This window comes from Stomoxys calcitrans, chromosome 5 (assembly GCF_963082655.1).
Source record: "Stomoxys calcitrans chromosome 5, idStoCalc2.1, whole genome shotgun sequence".
Classification (NCBI taxonomy): domain Eukaryota; kingdom Metazoa; phylum Arthropoda; class Insecta; order Diptera; family Muscidae; genus Stomoxys; species Stomoxys calcitrans.
In genome coordinates this window covers 154,092,439-154,113,146 of record NC_081556.1, presented here as the reverse complement: position 1 = coordinate 154,113,146, position 20,708 = coordinate 154,092,439, and the positions used below count along the sequence as shown (strand labels likewise).

Here is a 20,708-nt window from a genome sequence, read left to right as displayed (position 1 = left end):
CCAGTAGAAACTGATATCTCGCACTCCCGATGTGTTCTTCCAGTTTTGTTGAGTACCAACATCAGACAATTTGAGCTCACTCTAGACCACCATATGTAAAATTTTTAACACAACGTTCAAAAATTGTAACTCACAGATGTTCACAAAGCAAAATTGGAATTTTGGTTTAAGTAAGAGTGGCAGACTCACTTAGACTGATTTAGGCCACTGTGATACCCCAGTAGCGATAGAGCAAGGTTCTAGTAGGAATCGAAACCAGGACTCCTGCACTGGTAATCCGCGTGGTCGCAACCCGGCTACCGGGGCGACCAATGAGTATTTGCTCCAATTTACGCATCGCACACTGACCCACATGAACGCAAAGAAAAAAGGACGAGCATAAGAAAGATCGGAAGTGTGAGCAAAATGACAGTCATAAGAGTGGAAAGAGATGGGCAGAAGGATGAACAGATAGTCGTACAGAAGGACAGACAGACAGAACGGACTGACAGACATACGGAGGTCAGACTAACAAACTGGCAAGCAGACAGACGGACATAGCAGAAAATAAGGTTTGTTTAAATACAACTTTGAGTATGAGAATATTTCGGGCTACCTGTCCTCCTGGAGAAACTCATACTTCACTGACCCGAGGTTTTTAGTCTCAAAGAATACAAAATTCAGACAATTTGCGCTCGCCCTAAAACTTCACATGCAAAATTTCAACCGCTTGACAATTTCGTTTAATTCGGAGGAAGGTCTTATCCGGTTGAAAGTTGTGGTTTTCATATGCTCGAAATTTTCGTTTAAATCGAAGCTAGGTCTTAATGTAAAGTAATTTGGAACCTTTTTAAGCTTACCCAATCTATATCCACGCATAGTATTTTCCCAAAATACCCCATTTTTGTTTAGAGGCAAAAAATGAAAAAAAGACATGGTTCAAGAAGTGTTTAGAGGACATGTCCCACAAACGCAAAATCATTGGAATAATTCTATAAAAATTTTAACAGATAAAGATATCTACCATAGCGAAGAGGTAACCATGTCCACCTATGACGCTGAACGCCTAGGTACGAATCCTAGCGAGACCATCAGAAAAAATGTTCAGCTGGCAACATTTGTGAGGTTCTATGCCATGTAAAACTTCTCTCCAAAGAGATGTCGCACTGCGGCACGCCGTTCGGACTCGGCTATAAAAAGGAGGCTTAAAATTGGAATTGGACTGCACTCATTGGGAAGTTTGCCCTGTCCATTGAAATCACGCTACAGTCTTTAAATATGGAGACATTGAGCTGAAACTCTACACAGACTCTTTTTTTGTTCATAAGCAGGTAAAGTTCGAAGTTGGGCTACATCGGACTATATCTTCATATAGCCCCCATATAGACGGATCCGCCGATTTAGAGTCTTAGGCCCATAAAAGCCACATTTATTATCCGATTTTGCTGAAATTTGGGACAGTGAGTTAAGTTAGGCCGTTCGACATATTTCTTCCATTTGGCCCAGATCGGTCCAGAATTGGATATAGCTGCCATATAGACCGATCTCTCGATTTAAGGTTTTGGACCCGTAAAAGGCGCATTTATTGTCCGATTTCATTGAAATTTGGGACAGTGAGTTGCATTAGGCACCTCGACACCTTCCTGCAATATGGCCTAGATCGGTCCAAATTTGGATATAGCTGCCATATAGACCGATCCTTCGATTTAGGGTCTTAGGCCCATAAAAGCCGCATTTATTTATCGATTTTGCTGAAATTTGGGACAGCGAGTTCTCTTAGGCCCTTCGACATCTTTCTTCAATTTGGTTCTGATCGGATAATATTTGGATATAGCTGCCATATAGACCGATCCCTCGATTTAAGGTTTTGGGCCCAAATAAAGAGCATTTATTGTGCGATGTCGCCGAGATTTGGGAAAGGGAGTTAAGTTAAGCCCCTTGACATACTTCTGCAATATGGCGCAGATCGGTCCAGATTTGGATATAGCTGCCATATAGACCGATCTCTCGTTTTAAGGTTTTGGACCCATAAAAGGCGCATTTATTGTTCGATTTTGTCAAAATTTGAGACAGTGAGTTGCATTAGGCCCTTCGACACCTTCCTGCAATATGGCCTAGATCGGTCCAGATTTGGATATAGCTGCCATATAGATTTAGGGTTTTTCGACCCATAAAAGGCGCATTTATTATCCGATTTTGCCAAAATTTGGGAGAATGAGTTGTGTTAGGCCCTTCGATAACCCTCTCCAATTTGGCCCAAATCGGTTCAGATTTAGATATATAGCTGCCATATAGACCTTTCTCTCGATTTAAGGTTTTGGGCCAATAAAAGGGGCATTTATTGTCTGATTTCGCCGAAATTTGGGACAGTGAGATGTGTTAGGCCCTTCAACATTCTTCTTCAACTTGGCTTAGATTGGTCCATATTTGGATATAGCTGCCATATAGACCGATCTCTCGATTTAAGGTTTTGGGCCCATAAAAGGCGCATTTATTGTCCGATTTCGCAGAAATTTGGGACAGTGAGTTAAGTTAGGCCTTTCGATAACCCTCTTCAATTTGGCCCAAATTGGTTCAGATTTGGATATAGCTGCCATATAGACCGATCTCTCGATTTAGGGTATTTGGGTCCATAAAAGGCGCATTTATTATCCGATGTAGCCGAAATTTGGGACAGTGGGTTGTGTTAGGCTCATCGACATCCATCTTCTAGTTGACTCATTGCTATTTAGCGGATTATGACGAATTTACATATATACCCGAGGTGGTGGGTATCCAATGTTCGGCTCGGCCGAATTTAACCCCATTTTATTTCTTTTTTTGTTTTTGTTAATTTTAGTTGACATCTTTACAATATTAAAGCCTTAGTTACCATTTGTCCACAAATTTGGACTTTGATGATCCATAACAACGCACCTAAAAGGTGTAGCACCCTTTCCAAACATTCATTTCATAGGCTGAACACTTATGTATCATATGACATTTAAATCATTCTATTTACCTATTCTGTTCAAAAGATATGATAATTGCAACGAAAAACTTAACCCGCGGTGGCTAAGTTGTTAGTGAACTCGGCTTTAGTAGATCCGATATCTAGCAGAGGCTTTCCGATATCTACCAGAGGCTTTAATCTTCAATCTTCAAGTCAATCTGGGCCTCCTGGTACATTAGATTAAAACTAACAGAAAAACAAGATTAAAAATGGTGGAATCACTTGGCTATAGTCTATAGGGGATAGGAAAGTAGAGTCCAGAAACTAAATGGTTCAAAATATTCTCAATTTCAACTAATTCTACGATGCTAAAAAATATATTTAAGCATTTTAAGGGTAAAATTTTACTAAATCACCTTTTAATTTGTTTCCAAAAAATAACGAAAGGATTTTTCTAGATTTTTACTGCAAAACCTTCAAACTTATAGCTAGAAAACTCTAAAATTAATTATCCTTTTTTCATATACACCAACTTCTTAAATAACCCAACTAAGTCGATAGATCTTCTTTATGCAAATTCATGTTGTCATATCAAATCGCCTAATTCACATAATATCTCTCTCAAGGTTTTGTCATTGCCCCCCCAGAACAGAAAAACTTTGTACTGTTGGGGGTCATCTCGCGTCTCGCATTATGTTCAACATGAACTATATATCATTTTGGACTAATTCCTTATTCAAAATATTTCCGGAGTAGGGGTTATTTTGCGTATTGGAGATGAGATTGATGCTATGGCGCTGCCGTCTAGCACGGGGTGATTTCAAGATAAGCTCATTTTTTTTTTGTCTATGGATGGATGTGACCAAGTATAATGAGCATTTTAAGGCAGTGGTTCATATTAAGTTTCAATATTTGCTTGTTTTGTGCTTTGTATGGCGGAGGGGATGACAGTCACAGTGATTATTGATTAAACAATTTAAAATTTTAAATCTTAACGAATGTTAATTAATACAGAATTGCGGAGCAGCCACGATGGTGGTGGCGATATAGAGGCGATATCTCAGTGTGTTTTGAAGCTCCAACAACAAAGATTTGCTGGTATAATGATTATGATGATGACGTTCAGGTTGATGCTGCGCGTTTGATAATTTTTTTTTTATTTTCCCTTCTCCTCCCACTAGCTATTGGACAGCCATACTTAAAAGGGGGGAAAAAATTAAAATGCTAAAAATTACAATAATAATAATCGGCAAGTAGTGGTAGCGGCAGATCATTCGTTTTGTCAAGAATATTAAATGGTTTGATTTTACATAGCAATTATGAATGAATGTTAATTAATGAAAATCATTCACCATTCCATTGTTTATTGAAGTGTCTGTTTGTAAGAACGACACATGTGATTCTCGGAGGCGCCTTCACATGTATAATAGTTACAATAGGAAATAGCTAGATTTTTATTGGAAATATTGATTAAAATATTATTACAAGCTATATTTTATAATATTTCGATTTTTCCAATCTAAGGATCTTGGGAATCTTGGAAAATATTCATATACCCTATAAATATGCTACAAAATTTATACAATTAACAAATCTAAGCTCCTCAAACTTTTTTGTTTGTTTTGTATTCCGACTTAAAAGTTAGATAGGCTGGCTTTGTTATGCATTATGATTTCCCTTAAACATGTTACCTAGTGCTGTATTACATGTTATCAAATTTTTTGAAAGTTTTCCAATGGTCATTAAAAATTTTATTTTTACGGCTCATTTGTTTTTAGCATGGGTTTTTTTTGTAGTATTCTCCAAAAAACTTTTACATTTTTGTGTTACATTTTTAATGCAAATAAGTTCACTGCGGTGGTCTTTATGTCATTTCGAATGGTTTATCTTTTCATCAAAATGTTTGTATTTGCTAATTTATAGGGGTTAAACATAATCGGACTCGATTTCTTATTCATTATGATGGACAAAATTTGCTTAATTGACTTTATTTATTAACACTTCTGTGCGAATATTTTAGAGCCATGCGTAAGATGCCTTATTAGCGGCGAAATTTTGCTATGTAAGAGTTCAAGTGGATTTTTGTTAGATATTTGATCAAATGGTGTACAAGAAATTGTGTTTATTGGGAGAAATTGGTTTTGGTCAATGACAGTTGAAAGTTTTAGCTGGAATGGACTTGCAATATTTATAATGCAAATTGTGTTATTTTTTAATTTTTAGGTAATTTTGTAAGTAACGAGGTTTGGTATGAAAGTAGGTTGTAGTGCAAAACTTACTCTATCTGAACCAATTTTGACGGACCTCGGCGAGAAAATAATTTCAAACTATAAAAACTATGGTTGATAAATGTCAACATTATGGCAAATTACCCAAAATCTGACAAAAGTATTGTTGCCCAAAAAGTAATTGCGGATTTTTTAAAAGAAAGTAAATGCATCGAAACTTAGAATGAACTTTAATCAAATATACTTTTTTACACTTTTTTTCTAAAGCAAGCTTAAAGTAACAGCTGATAACTGACAGAAGAAAGAATGCAATTACAGAGTCACAAGCTGTGAAAAAATTTGTCAACGCCGACTAAATGAAAAATCCGCAATTACTTTTTGGGCAACCCAATATATATGGCAGCTATATCCAATTCTGAACCGATTCCCAGCAAACTTTTCAGATAATGTAGTAGTCGTCGAGGAAAGCGTTGGCAAGATTGGTCAATAAATGCGCTTGCCGTGGCTCTTAAAGTGAAAATTAGGCGATATACATATATGACAGCTATATCTAAATCTGAACCGATTTCCATGAAATTCAACAGTAATAGAGTCATAAGAAAATCCATCCTGCAAAATTTCAACAAAATCGGATAACAAATGATCACTTTTTTTGCAATATTTCTCAAAATCGGACGAACATATATATATGAGAGCTATATCTAAATCTCAACCGATTGCGAGCAAACTCCTCAGATACTGTGGCAGTTGTCGAGGAAAGCGTTTTGTAAAATTTTGGCAAGATTGATCAATAAATGCGCTGACAGTGGCTCTAGGAGTGAAAATCGGGCGATATATATATATGAGAGCTATATCTAAATCTGAACCGATTTCCATGAAATTCACCAGTAATATCGATAGTCGTAAAAAAATCCTTCCTGCCACATTTTGAAAGAATCGGTTAACAAATGACCTTTTTATTGCATTATTACTATAAATCGGACAAACATATATATGGGAGCTATATCCAGATCTGAACCGATTTTTTCCAATTTCAATAGGCTTTGTCCCTAGGCCGAAAAACATGCCTGCACCAAGTTTGAAGACGATCGGATGAAAACTGCGACCTGTACTTTGTACACAAAATAACATGGACAGACAGACAGATGGGCATAGCTAAATCGAATCAGAAAGTGATTCTGAGTCGATCGCTATACTTATCACTGGGTATATCTCTCTCTTTTTTTGGGTGTTTCAAACTAATTCACTAAGTTATAATACCCTGTACCACAGTGGTGGTGTAGGGTATACCAAGTAAAAAGGCGTTAAGATCGTCCGGGCCGATCTTTATATACCCACCAATACAATTTTTGCCCATGAACATTCCACTAAGGAACAGGGGCAAACTTCTGACATATCAATGAGTACAGTCCGATTCAAGTTTTAAGCTCAATGATAAGGGGCCTCCTTTTTATAGCGGAGTCCGAACGGCATGCCGCAGTGCGACACCTCTTTGGAGAGAAGTTTTACATGGCATAGTACCTCACAAATGTTGCTAGCATTAGGAGGGGAAAACCACCGCTGAACATTTTTTCTGATGGTCTCGCCAGGATTCGAAACCAGGCGTTCAGCGTCACTTTTGGGGTAAGGGGAGGGTGCGCCCCCGTGCGATATTAACAAATTTTATTATATTCGTTCTCTACTGTCGAACATACCTTTTATTTGAGTCCCATATTGTCCAGATCTCTCCACTTTTATTATTGGTTGGTGCTTTCGAGGTAAAGGGGAGGGTACGCCCCCTTACGATATAAATAAATTTTATAGCCTTTTACTCTTTCCAGACCATATTCGTATTTTACTCTCTAATACCTTTCATGTGAGTCCCATATTGTCATTATCGTACAATATGCCTATTTGAAGGGGTTGTGGGGTCGGGGGCCCCCCCCCACCTACCCCCTTATTTTTATTCAATTTGTAATTTGAAGTTAGTACTCTACCCTCGAATACATTTCATTTGAGTCCCATATTGTCTCGATCGTTTCACTTTTAATTTTTTGGTGGTCCTTTTGGGGTAAGGGGGAGGGTCCACCCCCTTTCCGATATCACAAAAATTATATAACCTATTATTGATTCCAGACCAACCTAGGCATACTATGAAAATTTCAAGAATATGGGATCTTCCATTTTCGGGTCTATTCGGAACAAACAAACAAACACACTTTGAGTTTTGTATTCTAGATACATTAAAGTTCGTTTCTTAAGTCTTTTGTTTAGGCACGTTATTTGCATTCTCTACACCGCAGTATGGGGATCAACTAAATTCTGTGCTTCCTTTATATTGCATGATCATTCCACTATGTAACAAGGGAAAACTTCTCACATATGAATAAAAGCTGTGCGATTCAAATTTAAGCTCACTACTAGGCACCTCCTTTTTATAGCCGAGTCCGAACAGCGTGTCGCAGTGCGCCACCTCTTTGGGAGAATTTTTAACATGGCATAGCACCTCGCAAATGTTGCCAGCTTTAGGAGGTGATAATAACCACTGAAAAACTTTTTTCTGATGTTTTCGCGAGGATTGGTACACAGGCATTCAGTGCCATATAAAGTCGCTAAGGTCTAAAACAGGCGCTAAGGTCACCTATGTCAAATTTCAGTGAAATCGGGTAATAAAAGTGCCTTTTATGGACTCAAGACCCTCAAGCGGGTGATCGATCAATATTAGGGGGGTTCAATTGTCAAAATCGTAATCTCAGATGACTTCTAAGAATTTTTGCCCATGAAACTTAGGGTGTACTCTTCTTAAGCGATTGTCAAAATCGCTCTTTGAGATATCTACGATAAATTCAAAGACTTTTCTACGCACATGGTTTTTTGAACAAAAATGTTTGAATTTGTCTTACACTACGACATCCGACATCCAACTTGGGGAGCGTTTACAAATTAACCCACCTTAGTCCTTATGGCAGTTGTATGGCTTGATTTTCCCCTTATAGGAACTTAACTTGCGCATGAACAAAATATGGATCTGCGCGAAACTAAAACCCCATATCTCAATTTTTAAAGGCTGATCAACCGTCACTTTCCAATCTTTGTACGTGAATTTAAAAAAAAAAAATTACAAAATAACATCCAAGCAATATAAATTCGAAGTTTTCTAATAAAAGAACCGCATTTTAAGAAATTCCAAAGTGACAAAGTTCGTTCTACGAATAGAACATCTTTGGAATTAATGTAGAATAGCAATGAATACGCCAAGTTTAAACTACTCCATGGCATATAAGTTAGGAGAGTTATGAATGAATTTCTTTTATATTCGAGTTTTTGATTTTTGTTTATTATACCCTCCACCATAGGATGGGTGTATACCAATTTCGTCATTCTGTTTGTAACACCTCGAAATATTCTTGATCGTCATGTCATTTTAAGTCGATCTAGCCATGTCCGTCCGTCCGTCCATCTGTCTGTCGAAAGCACGCTAACTTTCAATGGAGTAAACCTAGCCGCTTGAAATTTTGCACAAATACTTTTTATTAGTGTAGGTCGGTTGGGATTGTAAATGGGCCAAATGCGTCCATGTTTTGATATAGCTGCCATATAAAGCGATCTTGAGTCTTGACTTCTTGAGCCTCTAGGGGGCGTAATTCTCGTCCGATTTGACTGAAAGTTTGGTCGCGGTGTTTTGGCATGTATTCCAACAATTGTGCAAAGTATGGATCAAATCGGTCCATGGTTTGATATAGCTGCCATATAAACCGATCTTGGGTCTTGACTTCTTGAATCTCTAGAGGGCACAATTCTCGTCCGATTTTATTGAAATTTTGCACGTAGTGTTTTGGTACCACTTCCAACAACTGTGCTAAGTATGATTTGAATCGGTTCATAATCTGGTATAGCTGTCATATAAACCGATATAGGGTCTTGACTTCTTCAGCCAATAGAGCACGCAATTTTCATCCGAATTGGCTGAAATTTTGCATGAAATGTTTTGTTATGACTTCCAATAACTGTGCGAAGTATGGCGCAAATCGGAACATAACCTGCCATATAGCTGCCATATGAACCGATCTGAGATCTTGATTTCTAAAGCCTCTAGAGGGCGCAATTGGCATCCGATTTGGCAGATAACTTGTACAACGGCTTCTCCAATGACCTTCAACATACGTGTCCAATATGGTCTGAATCGATCTATAGCTTGATACAGCTCCCATATAAACCGATCTCTCGATTTTGCTCCTTGAGCTCCTACAAGGCGCAATTCTTATCCGAATGAACTGAAATATTACACAATGACTTCTACAATGTTCAGCATGCATTTATGATCTGAATCGGACTATAACTTGATATAGTTCCAATAGCATAACAGTTCTTATTCAATATTCTTTGTTTGGCTAAAAAGAAATACCGCGCATAGAACTCGACAAATGCGATCCATGGTGGAGGGTATATAAGATTCGGCCCGGCGGAACTTAGCACGCTCTTACTTGTCATATTTGAGTTGGTGCTTCACAAAGGGGTTTTGCAATACTCTTGCGGTTTTGCTGTTATAGTTTCTATGGTCAATTTAAAATCCATTTTGTAAACCGATTTAAAAAAAGTTGAGAATATTTAATCTGCCCAACAATAAAAAAGTGAAAATAATTCAAAGAAATGGATTTAGAAAAAATGTTGAGTAAGGTGACAATGCTATGTTAAAATCACAACATTTGGTGCAGTTTTGGTGTACACCCATATCCATAAAATCCACATTATTTCTATATCTTGAAGGCAAACATTTTGCTTTGATGCTATGAACTGTAAACCCGACATACAGGAGTTTAGAGAGCAACACTACTGTACTGATGAGTAGCCTTCACGCTATGAAACGTCTACCGAGTGCTAATGGTCTGGCAATATCTTTTCAGCGAGCAATAACAGATCCTTCATTTCTTGAGATATTCATTCTCTTGCTCAAATCAACTCGACTCTCTTCTTTTTGGGAGAAAAAGTAACGTAAATAACTATTGTTGTTTTTCAAATTGAGATACCAGCTTCTGAGATGTCTTTCCAACCACTATGTCTTTCCAACCAGGTGGGGAATATCTTATCTCACCTTCCTTAGCGCAAGCATTCAAATCTAAAATTTGTTCAGCTTTCAGCAACCTCAAGAGTTTTTTTTTTCATGATTGTAACTCAGTTTTGGCTTCCGAAAAATAGCGTTACCAATTCGATTTCGTCAAGGACTAAATCGTATCTTAATTTCCCCTCTGTAAAAAATTTCATAACATAAATAATTTTTCTTGCTATGCCTAAATGAAATTTCACAGCCTTGCCCAAGAAATCAAAGAAAATCAAAAATTCAGTCTCACATTAATTTGGAAGAGCATTTGAATTGCCGGGCATCGATCGTTCAATCGATTGCTCGATTAATTTGTTGTTGTTGTTGTATGGGTCAAGAGTGCATTTTCGGTTTTACGCAGTAAGATAACAAAGCCTAATTAATGTGATATTTGGGGTGATTTACATTTTAAACTCATCATCATGCGCGTCTTCGTCTTCGTCGTCGTCGTCGTCATAATAATAATCAGCAATCAGCGTCATAGGTGTAACATAGCTGCGTTGTGAGGCCCTTTTCCCCTAACGGAGGGAACCTCCTCTCCTCTCATCACCAAGCTTTGCCTTAATTATAAATTATGGTAATTTTATTTAATTCCACGTAAGATAATCACAGCGACACTAATAAAAAAAAAAAAAACACAAAAGCCACAATAAAAAGAGTGGTAGAGGCGGCGGTGGTGGTGGTGGTTGTTGTTCGCCCAGCATCACCAGCAATTTTAAATTAATACAAATACCAAATCTAAGACCACAGAAATGTTTGGGTTTTTCTTTCCAAATAACCAAGAAAAAAGTGTTGTAAGTCATTTACAGCTCATTTACATTTGAGTTACAAAAACAAAACTAAGGCACTCCACACTCACACATAGCCGCTGCATACAGACAAAATTAAAACCCAAATTTGAAATTTAAAACAAAAAAAAAAAAGCCGACGTTAGCCATAATTACTTGGGGCCTTGGTAAATGATAACACTTTGTCTCAGACACACAAACAAATCGATGGAAACATGCGTTTAACAATTTCAGGCCGAAATTGAAAAACACGAATTTTTTAATTTTGTTCATTTTTTGTTTTTTGGTATTTTTTTGGAAATAAAACCAAAAGTGAAACTTGGAAATTCAATATGGTCCATTAAAATCTCCATATATTGGAGGATTTGTTAAGAGTGTGAAAATATGTTTTTAACACCTTCCTTCATTTGGTTGTAAGCCATCTAAGACTACAAAGCGAGAGAGCAACACTTAAATTGGGTTTTGGTAATTATCACTTGAATAATCTCTTAGAAATAGTGGCTTGGGTTATTTACCGTGGCTCTGTTAACCAATCTGCATATGATATGGAAAATGTGCTGGCGGTATCCATTTTTGTTTGTTTTTTTTATGATTTCAGGCAAAGTGATGTCCAACTGTTGTGGAATCCTTTTTTTTTTTCTTAACAAAACACACCAAGGATGGGGTAAAAGAACACAACTGAAGTTTTCAGTATTTGAAAAACCACTGCAAATTATTTTGCTTTAGTTTATTCACTTTATCATTTTTTTTTTATAATTTAACAAATTTTCTATTCATAAGAAAAAACTGCATGCTGCATTTGGTGGTTTTAAGGGTTTTAACAAAAAGTTGCATTAATTTTTTTTCTTTTGTTAATTTTTTCACTTCAATTTTGTTTTTTTTTAATAAAAATTGTTTTTATTTTTTGTTGCTGTTGTGGTGAAAAAGCCGCTTGCACGTTGTGCTTTTGTTATAAATATTTCTCTTTTTTTTTTGTTTTATTTTTGAAATTCACAAAATATTTTTTCTTCTTTGTATTGAATTTTTTTGGCCAACTGGAAAATCACGTTCCGCTCTTGGTCGGTCGATTTGACGGCGGTGCGTTAGTTCAACAAGAAAAAATCGTAGCAAAACAGAAAAAGAGCACAGCATATATCTTCTAACTTGTCTCGTTGTAAGAGACCAAAACAAAACTGATAACAGCAAAAAACAAGACACAATGAAAACAAAAGACACACAAAACACACACAGAACACACAGAGCTGATCAGCTTGTTGTTGTTAGCCTTGTGGCGAGCCGTTAACAACTGAAAACCACTTTGCGCGCCTGAACACACAACCTGCGCATTGACGCACAACCATTGGCCAATAAGTTCGATAGCGGCCACAAACGTTCGATTCGCCGCATACAATGGCAGAGATCGAACATGCGGCGAATTCATCTCGCCATGTGGACCACAGCATGCCAGCCAGCCAGCCTGCTAGCAAGCTATGGCGCAGGCTCACGCACGCGTGGTCCATACGAAGACAGGTTTGGCTTAAGCATACCAATAACCTACCAACTGGCTGAGGCTCCCAAACAGATTTTGGTTGGTTCGATTTCCAACTGCTGCACCTGCTTAACATGCAGCATCACCACAACACACCATGCCATCTAACCAGCATAAACAACAAAGCCACAGGTTTGAGGCGCATCTTGTTTGCTCTCTTTGGCTTTCTTCGTAAAGGCGTGTTTGCCGCCTCAATATTTTGGTTTGTGGCAAAAAAAGTCCAAAACCAAAAGAGATCAACAACCAACACCTCACCATGCCATATTTGTTGTATTTTTAAGATGCCTTAAAGTTTTTTTAGCCATCAAACTGTGATTTTCTCCTCTTGCTGTCTCCAACTTGCTCTTGCAAGTTTGAGTTGGCGGTTATCTTTTCGCCAAGGCTAGTTAGGAGGATTTCCTTTTTTTCTTCGTCTTTTTGTTTTTTTTTTTTCTTTCGCTTTGGCCAAGCAACGGTAATTGTTCGTTTATATGTTCAAATTTATGTTACATTGATGTCCAATTGATTTGATAAAGAAATGCATATTGCTGTTATTTTCCATAAATATGGGATTTTCCTCGAGGGGCAAGTCAACCCTGATTGCAACCACTGCTCTAAACAGGCATCTACATGTATCTTAAAAACGTAATCCATGCCGCAAGAGTGAATGAAAATTTTACAGACATAGAGACAAACAGACAGCCAGCCCGATAGTCAGCTAGACGAAGAGTGTGTTTGCTTTTTAGTTTTTGAAGTTTTTTGATATAACCGCCCCATGCCCATAAACGAATTGAGAAAATGGCACGTGAATAACGTTTTTTTTTTTAACAAACACTTTAAGAATTTCCAATTCGCATAGCTATTGGATTTCATTTAGCAAAGGAAACCCACAAAAAAGCTTTATAAAACAAAATGTCAAAATTTTTTGGTTATATGATGTCTGTAAATGATACATTGACAAATCGAGTTTGTTTCCTAAGTCTTTTGTTTTGCTGATTGAGTTTCAATGCTATTTGAACAATAAATATTTCACAAGTGCCTCGCCGCAAAATAAGCAGTATTTACTTGAAATTTTGGCATTAAAAATTCTTAAATTGATTTTATAAATAAAAAAATGGCATAACACTACATCTGAGATTTAAAATATTTTTAAAAATTTTAAATGGAAAATTTCTCAAGCGCAATTAAAGAAGTAAAATTAAAAAAAATTTTTTTTTTTGGCAATTATTTATACCGCGTCTCGTACACTGGGTATATACTGCTGTTGTCAGACCTCCTGTATGCTATATGGTGTTGTGGTCTGCTGGACGACGCTTCAAGAGTCCAACCACTGTTTAATACTCAGCCGAATCTAAAGGATGGCTTGAGCACTGAAGACTACGCCATCTGATGCACTGAATTTAAATGCTACACCTAATGGCTTTAGACATTGTGGTTAGACAAATTGGTGCGACCACTGCTGTGAGGGTAAGGGAACTTTCTTTTTGATCATGCGGCGGCTATAGACACTGTATTATCCTTAAAACAATGCCCGATGATCCAGACAGTGTGGATAACACATTGGCTGAGCCGTCTTTTGATTAAAAGTACTATACTAGTATTCTTGATAGAAATGATAGGAACTACCATATCCCTGGTAATAAAAGTTACACAGACTTTTATATGGATATTTCCAAACTAGACGACCAGGTGGGTTTTGGGGTGTACTTTGAAGAGAAGGTCATAACAAGAAGGTTACCCAACCACTGCTGTGTGTATCAAGCGGAGATCCTGGCAATTAAAGAAGTGGTGGAATGGCTATGATATAATGTCATAACGACGATTGGCATAAATACATTCTCAGACAGCCAGGCAGCATTCAAATGCCTGGAGAACATTTTTCTGAATTAAAAAACTACCGTAGATCTTTGTTCTGGGTTCCAGACCACAGAGATATCCCATAGAATTTTGGAGCAGACAAGCTTGCGCGACTAGGAACAACCTTAGACTTTCCAGGGGAACTGGAATCTATGGGAATGCCTCTAGCGACAAGTTAGCTAAGTCTTCAGAATCAGCTCCGATGGGCAATGAATGACAGATGGTCACAAAGACGGGTTTGTGAATACTCCAAAATTATGTGGCCTAATCTAGATTCGAAGAAGTCTACCGCTTTGCTGTCGGTGGCTAGAACAGAAAACCTGATGCCAGACTGAAGATTACAAGTAACGTTTTTCGACGCAAGTTATGTTTTTCTATATTCGAAGAAGTCTACCGCTCTGCTGGCGGTGGCTAGAACAGAAAACATTATGGCAGACCGAAGATTGCAAGTAACATTTTTGCGACACCTGAAGAAGCGGTTGACACGTTCAGAATGCAAGTTTTGGAAATACCTCAATCAGAGTGACAAAAGTGCCTCGACAATTGGTACAAACCGCATGCAAAGGTGTAAGGCTGCTAATGGGAAATATTTTGAAAAACAACAAAGCGATTTTCGTTAATAATTTTTTTGTTTTTGTGATCTCTAATCCCGAAATATAAAGGCAACCTCGTATTAGCTTTGAAAGTAACTGGTCAGACATAGACGCGCTATGGCCCAACTGCAGACGGACGAGCGTGTTAATAGTTGGTAGTACCCAAAAATGATAGTGGAACTGGATGTGAAACCATGCATCGATCTTAAAATCGACATCGACCTTCATATTAGAATGCAAATGCGAATGAAATCTTTACCAGGTGGAGCACTATGGGCGAAATTACCGCGAAATTACTAGCGGCACAAAACTCAATTCTCAACTTGTTTTAAATCAGCAAAATTTAACTTCAATCGATGACAAATATTGCACTGATCCTAGAAATCGATTCCACATTGATTGATTTGGTCCAGTGGAACCGCTGTAAGCTGTAGTCCAAATCTGAAGAACATATATATGGGAGCTATATCTAAATCTGAACCGATTTCGAGCATACTTTATAGATATTGTGGAAGTCGTCGAGGAAAGTGTTGTACAACATTTTGGGAAGTTTGGTCAATAAATGCGCTTGCAGTAGCTCTAGGAGTGAAAATCGGACGATACATACATATATGAAATTCACCAGTAATGTCGAGAGTCATTAGAAAATCCTTCCTGTCAAATTTCGAGAGAATCGGTTACCAAATGATAATTTTATTGCATTATAACAGCTAATCGGAGAACATATATATGGGGGCTATATCTAAATCTGAACCGATTTTTATACCCTCCACCATAAGATGGGGGGTATACTAATTTCGTCATTCTGATTGTAACTACTCGAAATATTCGTCTGAGACCCTATAAAGTATATATATTCTTGATCGTCGTGAAATTTTATGTCGATCTAGCCATGTCCGTCCGTCTGTCCGTCCGTCCGTCCGTCCGTCCGTCCGTCCGTCCGTCCGTCTGTCTGTTGAAAGCACGCTAACTTCCGAAGGAGTAAAGCTAGCCGCTTGAAATTTTGCACAAATACTTCTTATTAGTGTAGGTCGGTTGGTATTGTAAATGGGTCATATCGGTCCATGTTTTGATATAGCTGCCATACAAACCGATCTTGGGTCTTGACTTCTTGAGCCTCTAGAGTGCGCAATTCTTATCCGATTGGGATGAAATTTTGCACGACGTGTTTTGTTATGATATCCAATAACTGTGCCGAGTATGGTTCAAATCGGTTTATAACCTGATATAGCTGCCATATAAACCGATCTTGGGTCTTGACTTCTTGAGCCTCTAGAGAGCGCAATTCTTATCCGATTAAAACGAAATTTTGCACGACGTGTTTCGTTACTATATCCAACAACTGTGTTAAGTGTGATTCAAATCGGTTCATAACCTGATATAGCTGCCATATAAACCGATCTTGGGTCTTGACTTCTTGAGCCTCTAGAGTGCGCAATTCTTATCCGATTGGGATGAAATTTTGCACGATGTGTTTTCTTATGATTTCCAACAACTGTGCCGAGTATGGTTCAAATCGGTTTATAGCCTGATATAGCTGCCATATAAACCGATCTTGGGTCTTGACATCTTGAGCCTCTAGAGAGCGCAATTCTTATCCGATTAAAACGAAATTTTGCACGACGTGTTTCGTTATTATATCCAACAACTGTGTTAAGTATGATTCAAATCAATCCATAACCTGATATAGCTGCCATATAAACCGATCTTGGGTCTTGACTTCTTGAGCCTCTAGAGAGCGCAATTTTTATCCAATTTAAATGAATTTTGGCAGTATTTTGTTATGATATCCAACAACTGTGCCAAATATGGTTCAAATCGGTGCATAACCTGATATAGCTGTCATATAAACAGATCTAGGGACTTGACTTCTTGACCTTCTAGAGGGCGCAATTCCTATCCGATTTGGCTGAAATTTCGCAAGACGTTTTTTATTGTTACTTTCAACAACTATGTCAAATAAAGTACAAGTCGGTTCATAACCTGATATAGCTGCCATATAAACCGATCTGGGATCTTGACTTCTTGAGCCTCTAGAGGTCGCAATTATTATCCGATTTGCCTGAAATTTTGTACGACGGATTCTTTCATGACCATTAACATACGTGTTTATTATGGACTGAATCGGTCTATAGCCCGATACAGCTCCCATATAAATCGATCTCTCTATTTTACTTTTTGAGCTCACAAAGAGCGCAATTCTTATTCGAATTGGCTGACATTTTACACAGGTCTCCAACATATAATTTAATTGTGGTCCAAACCGGACCATATCTTAATATCGCTCTATTAGCAGAGCAAATCGTTTCTTATATCCTTTTTTTGCCTAAGAAGAGATGCCGGGAAAAGAACTCGACAAATGCGATCCATGGTGGAGGGTATATAAGATTCGGCCCGGCCGAACTTAGCACGCTTTTACTTGTTTCCAATTTGAATAGGCTTCGTCTCTAGACCAAAAAATATGCCTGCACCAAATTTGAAGGCGATCGAATAAAAACCGCGATCTGAGGTTTGTACACAAATTAACATGGACAGACAGACGGACAGACAGACAGACGGACAGCTAAATCGAATTAGAAAGTGATTCCGAGTCGATCGGTAGACTTATCAATAGGTCTATCTTCCTTCTTTTTGGGTGTTACAAACAAATGCACTAAGCTATCATACCCTGTACCACAGTAGTGGTGTAGGGTATAAAAAATTATGTTGAAGTAGCTTATACCAAAACTCCAAAAAAAAAAAAAACAAATTATGACTTCCATGGATTGGAACTTGTGGGATTCACAATATTCAATCTAGTTTTTTTTTCCTACATTAATAAGCTGTCTTGCTATAATTTTGAGGTATGAATCATCTGCGTCCACTTTACGAGATATTGCATTTTTTTTGGGAATAATGTCGATGGTCAGACGACAAGTTTATATTATATGACTAGCTGACTCGGGTCCGCTCCGCTGCTCCTTCTTTTACTTTATATGGAACAAAAGTTTCCTTAGAATATTTTCGACAATTAAAGAGCTTTTAGTGAAATACCATGCTACGAAAATAGCATATCGCTTGACTAACAGTTAAACAATTTAGGTGCTTTTATCCGAATCCCTTATGATCTTTATTGGTCTACGAATTTAAGTTTGGATGTAAATCCGTTCTTAAAATACTTTATTTCAGGCCGATATTCTCATGATACTTGGCCTTGAAAAAATATCAGCATCGTGCTTTTCTTTCAAATACATTTTATTTAAACCCCATATTGCCATTGGTTTAGGGGAGGTTACACGTTGAGCCGTCCCCCAAACACATGTCCCCAAAATTCGTTTTCTAATCTCAAATACCTTTCATTTGAGCCACATATTGGCATGGTCGAAAAATTGTTGCCCTTTGGGTGGTGTTTTGGGGAAGCCGTGATGCCCTAAATACATGGTCCTACATTTGGATATCAAATTCGTATTCTACTCCCAAATACCTTTATTTGAGCCCCATATTGCGATGGTCAGTAAAAACATCCTGTTTGTGGGGTATTTTGGGAAAGGGGTTGACCCCCAGAAAATTGGTCCCGAAAGTGGGTATCAATTCTGGCTCTACCCGCCAATACCTTTCATTTAAGCTCCACATTGACGTGGTCGGCTAATATACCCGATTTAGGGGTGTTTTGGGGAGTGGGGTGGTCCCCCCCCCACACACTAAGCCCTGAAAATACAACAGCAACGTGCTCTATTCTCAGATATCTATATATCATTTATTTGAATCCCATATTGCCATTGGCGTCAAAAATGGATATCAAAATCGTTTTTTAATCTCATTTAAACTCCTTATTGCAAAAGACAGCAAATATGTTCGGTTTGGGGTATTGGCCCTAAAAACTAAAAATATTTAGTTATTTGGATATCAGATACGTTTTCTTATTCTAAATACCTTTCATTTGAGTCCCATATTGTATTGATTGGTCTAAGTATATGTTTGGTAGGTTTTAGGGTGGGGCGGTTCCCCTAGGTACCCCATCCGAAATTTGGATAACAAATTTTTATTTTTAGGGTACTATATGAGAGCACATAAAATTTCGCTTAAATCGCACCACACATCTCCGAGATCTGGTGTTTCTGAAAATTTGGGTAAGGGGGAGGGTCCGTCCCCCCTTCAGATATCAAAAAATGTAGTAGTACCCTATTTTCACCATCTGTGAAAATTTCAAGAATATCGGTTCAGCCATTTCTGAGTCTATAAGGAACACACAAACAAACAAACAAACACAAATGGATTTTTATATAGAAGAAGATGCAAACCAAATTGAGAGATTGGTTTATATGGGAGCTATATCAGGTTATGGATTGATTCACACCAAATTTGAAAAAGATGTTGGAGGTGGTACAAGAAGTCGTTGTGCAAACTTTAAGCGGCTAAGAATTGCGCCCTTTAAAGGCTCAAGAAATCAAATCGATGGATCGGCTTGGTCCATTTCCAATCTCCAAATGACCCACATCAATAAGAAGTATCTTTGAAAAATTTTAAGTGGCAAGCTTTATTCGCTCGACCTCAATCATGATTGCGGCACACAGACAGAAGGACATTGCTAGATCGACGTAGAATATCAAGACGATCAAGAATATATGCACTTGAAAGGGCCATAGATCAATATTTCGAGGTATAGCAAACGGAAAGACTATATTTGTATACTCCCCATCCTACGGTGGTACGTATGAAAACAACTTTCAATATATGAAAAATTGTTGAAAACTCCAGCTGAATATCTGAAGCTATTCTCAACCAAAAAAATATTAGCAAAACAAGAAGAATACCCAAAGCGCCACAAGTTTTGAGGCGCTAAAATGGTCATTTCGCCCATAGTGCGGAGGTCTTTGCGACTGCTAGGACTTAGGAGATTGTGCTCTCAATGGCCGTCTACCGATCTGATATCTGTATATCATGTGATAGTCAAGCTGCTCTTAAGGCTCTTATATATACAAATATAAAATCTATAGTACCAGCGGTTAGGACAGCTGCTCAGGAATCATATATATAAACTATTGGGTTGCCCGAAAAGTAATTGCGGATTTTTTAAAAGAAAGTAAATGCATTTTTAATAAAACTTAGAATGACCTTTAATCAAATATACTTTTTTCTAAAGCAAGCTAAAAGTAACAGCTGATAACTGACAGAAGAAAGAATGCAATTACAGAGTCACAAGCTGTGAAAAAATTTGTCAACGCCGACTATATGAAAAATCCGCAATTACTTTTTGGGCAACCCTAATCGGGACTACTGGCAATGAGGTTCATGAATACTTAGTTCCCACAGGTCTCAATTTTTTTGGATTGCCAAAATTAGTATGCCCCACAATTTGTTTTCCCCTTTTTTTTAATTCCCATTAAATCAATCAATTTTCATTGAATAACCTGTGAAATATTTTCATTACAATACTCGTGTATCTTATCTCAAAAAAAAAAAAAGATATACGAACAAACAAAAACAATGAATTCTTTTCAATGCCCTCGATACAAAAAATAAGCGGCAAACATTTAAAAATGATTTACGTTCACCAAATATAGGAAAGACTCAAATTTCCCTGAGAAATTCCTTAACTACCTTGCAAATATTTTCACTACCATTTAAAGGCTTAATAATCTTTTGGGGAAAAAAATAAATATTCCTTATCGAACATGCAGAGATCTTTTATTTTGCGGAAAAAAAACTTTAAAAAAATCACCATTGTTTCTGTGGCCTCACTTCATTGGTTTAAGGCCTTCTTTTAC

At 37.6% G+C, this 20,708-nt stretch overlaps 1 protein-coding gene across 7 annotated transcripts in view; it reads right to left on the bottom strand.

The window, feature by feature from the left end:
- Positions 1-20,708, bottom strand: part of LOC106094415 (protein grainyhead) — a 467,628-nt gene that overhangs the window by 166,621 nt on the left and 280,299 nt on the right. For 2 of the 7 annotated variants that reach the window (XM_013261645.2, XM_013261653.2), the window contains exon 1: positions 11,520-12,319. The exons of the other annotated variants lie outside the window; for them this stretch is intronic. In XM_013261645.2, the coding sequence (XP_013117099.2) occupies positions 11,520-11,575 (56 nt within the window). In that variant the 5' untranslated portion in view covers positions 11,576-12,319. Of the gene's footprint in view, positions 1-11,519; positions 12,320-20,708 lie in introns of those variants that run through there. 7 annotated transcript variants of the gene reach the window in all.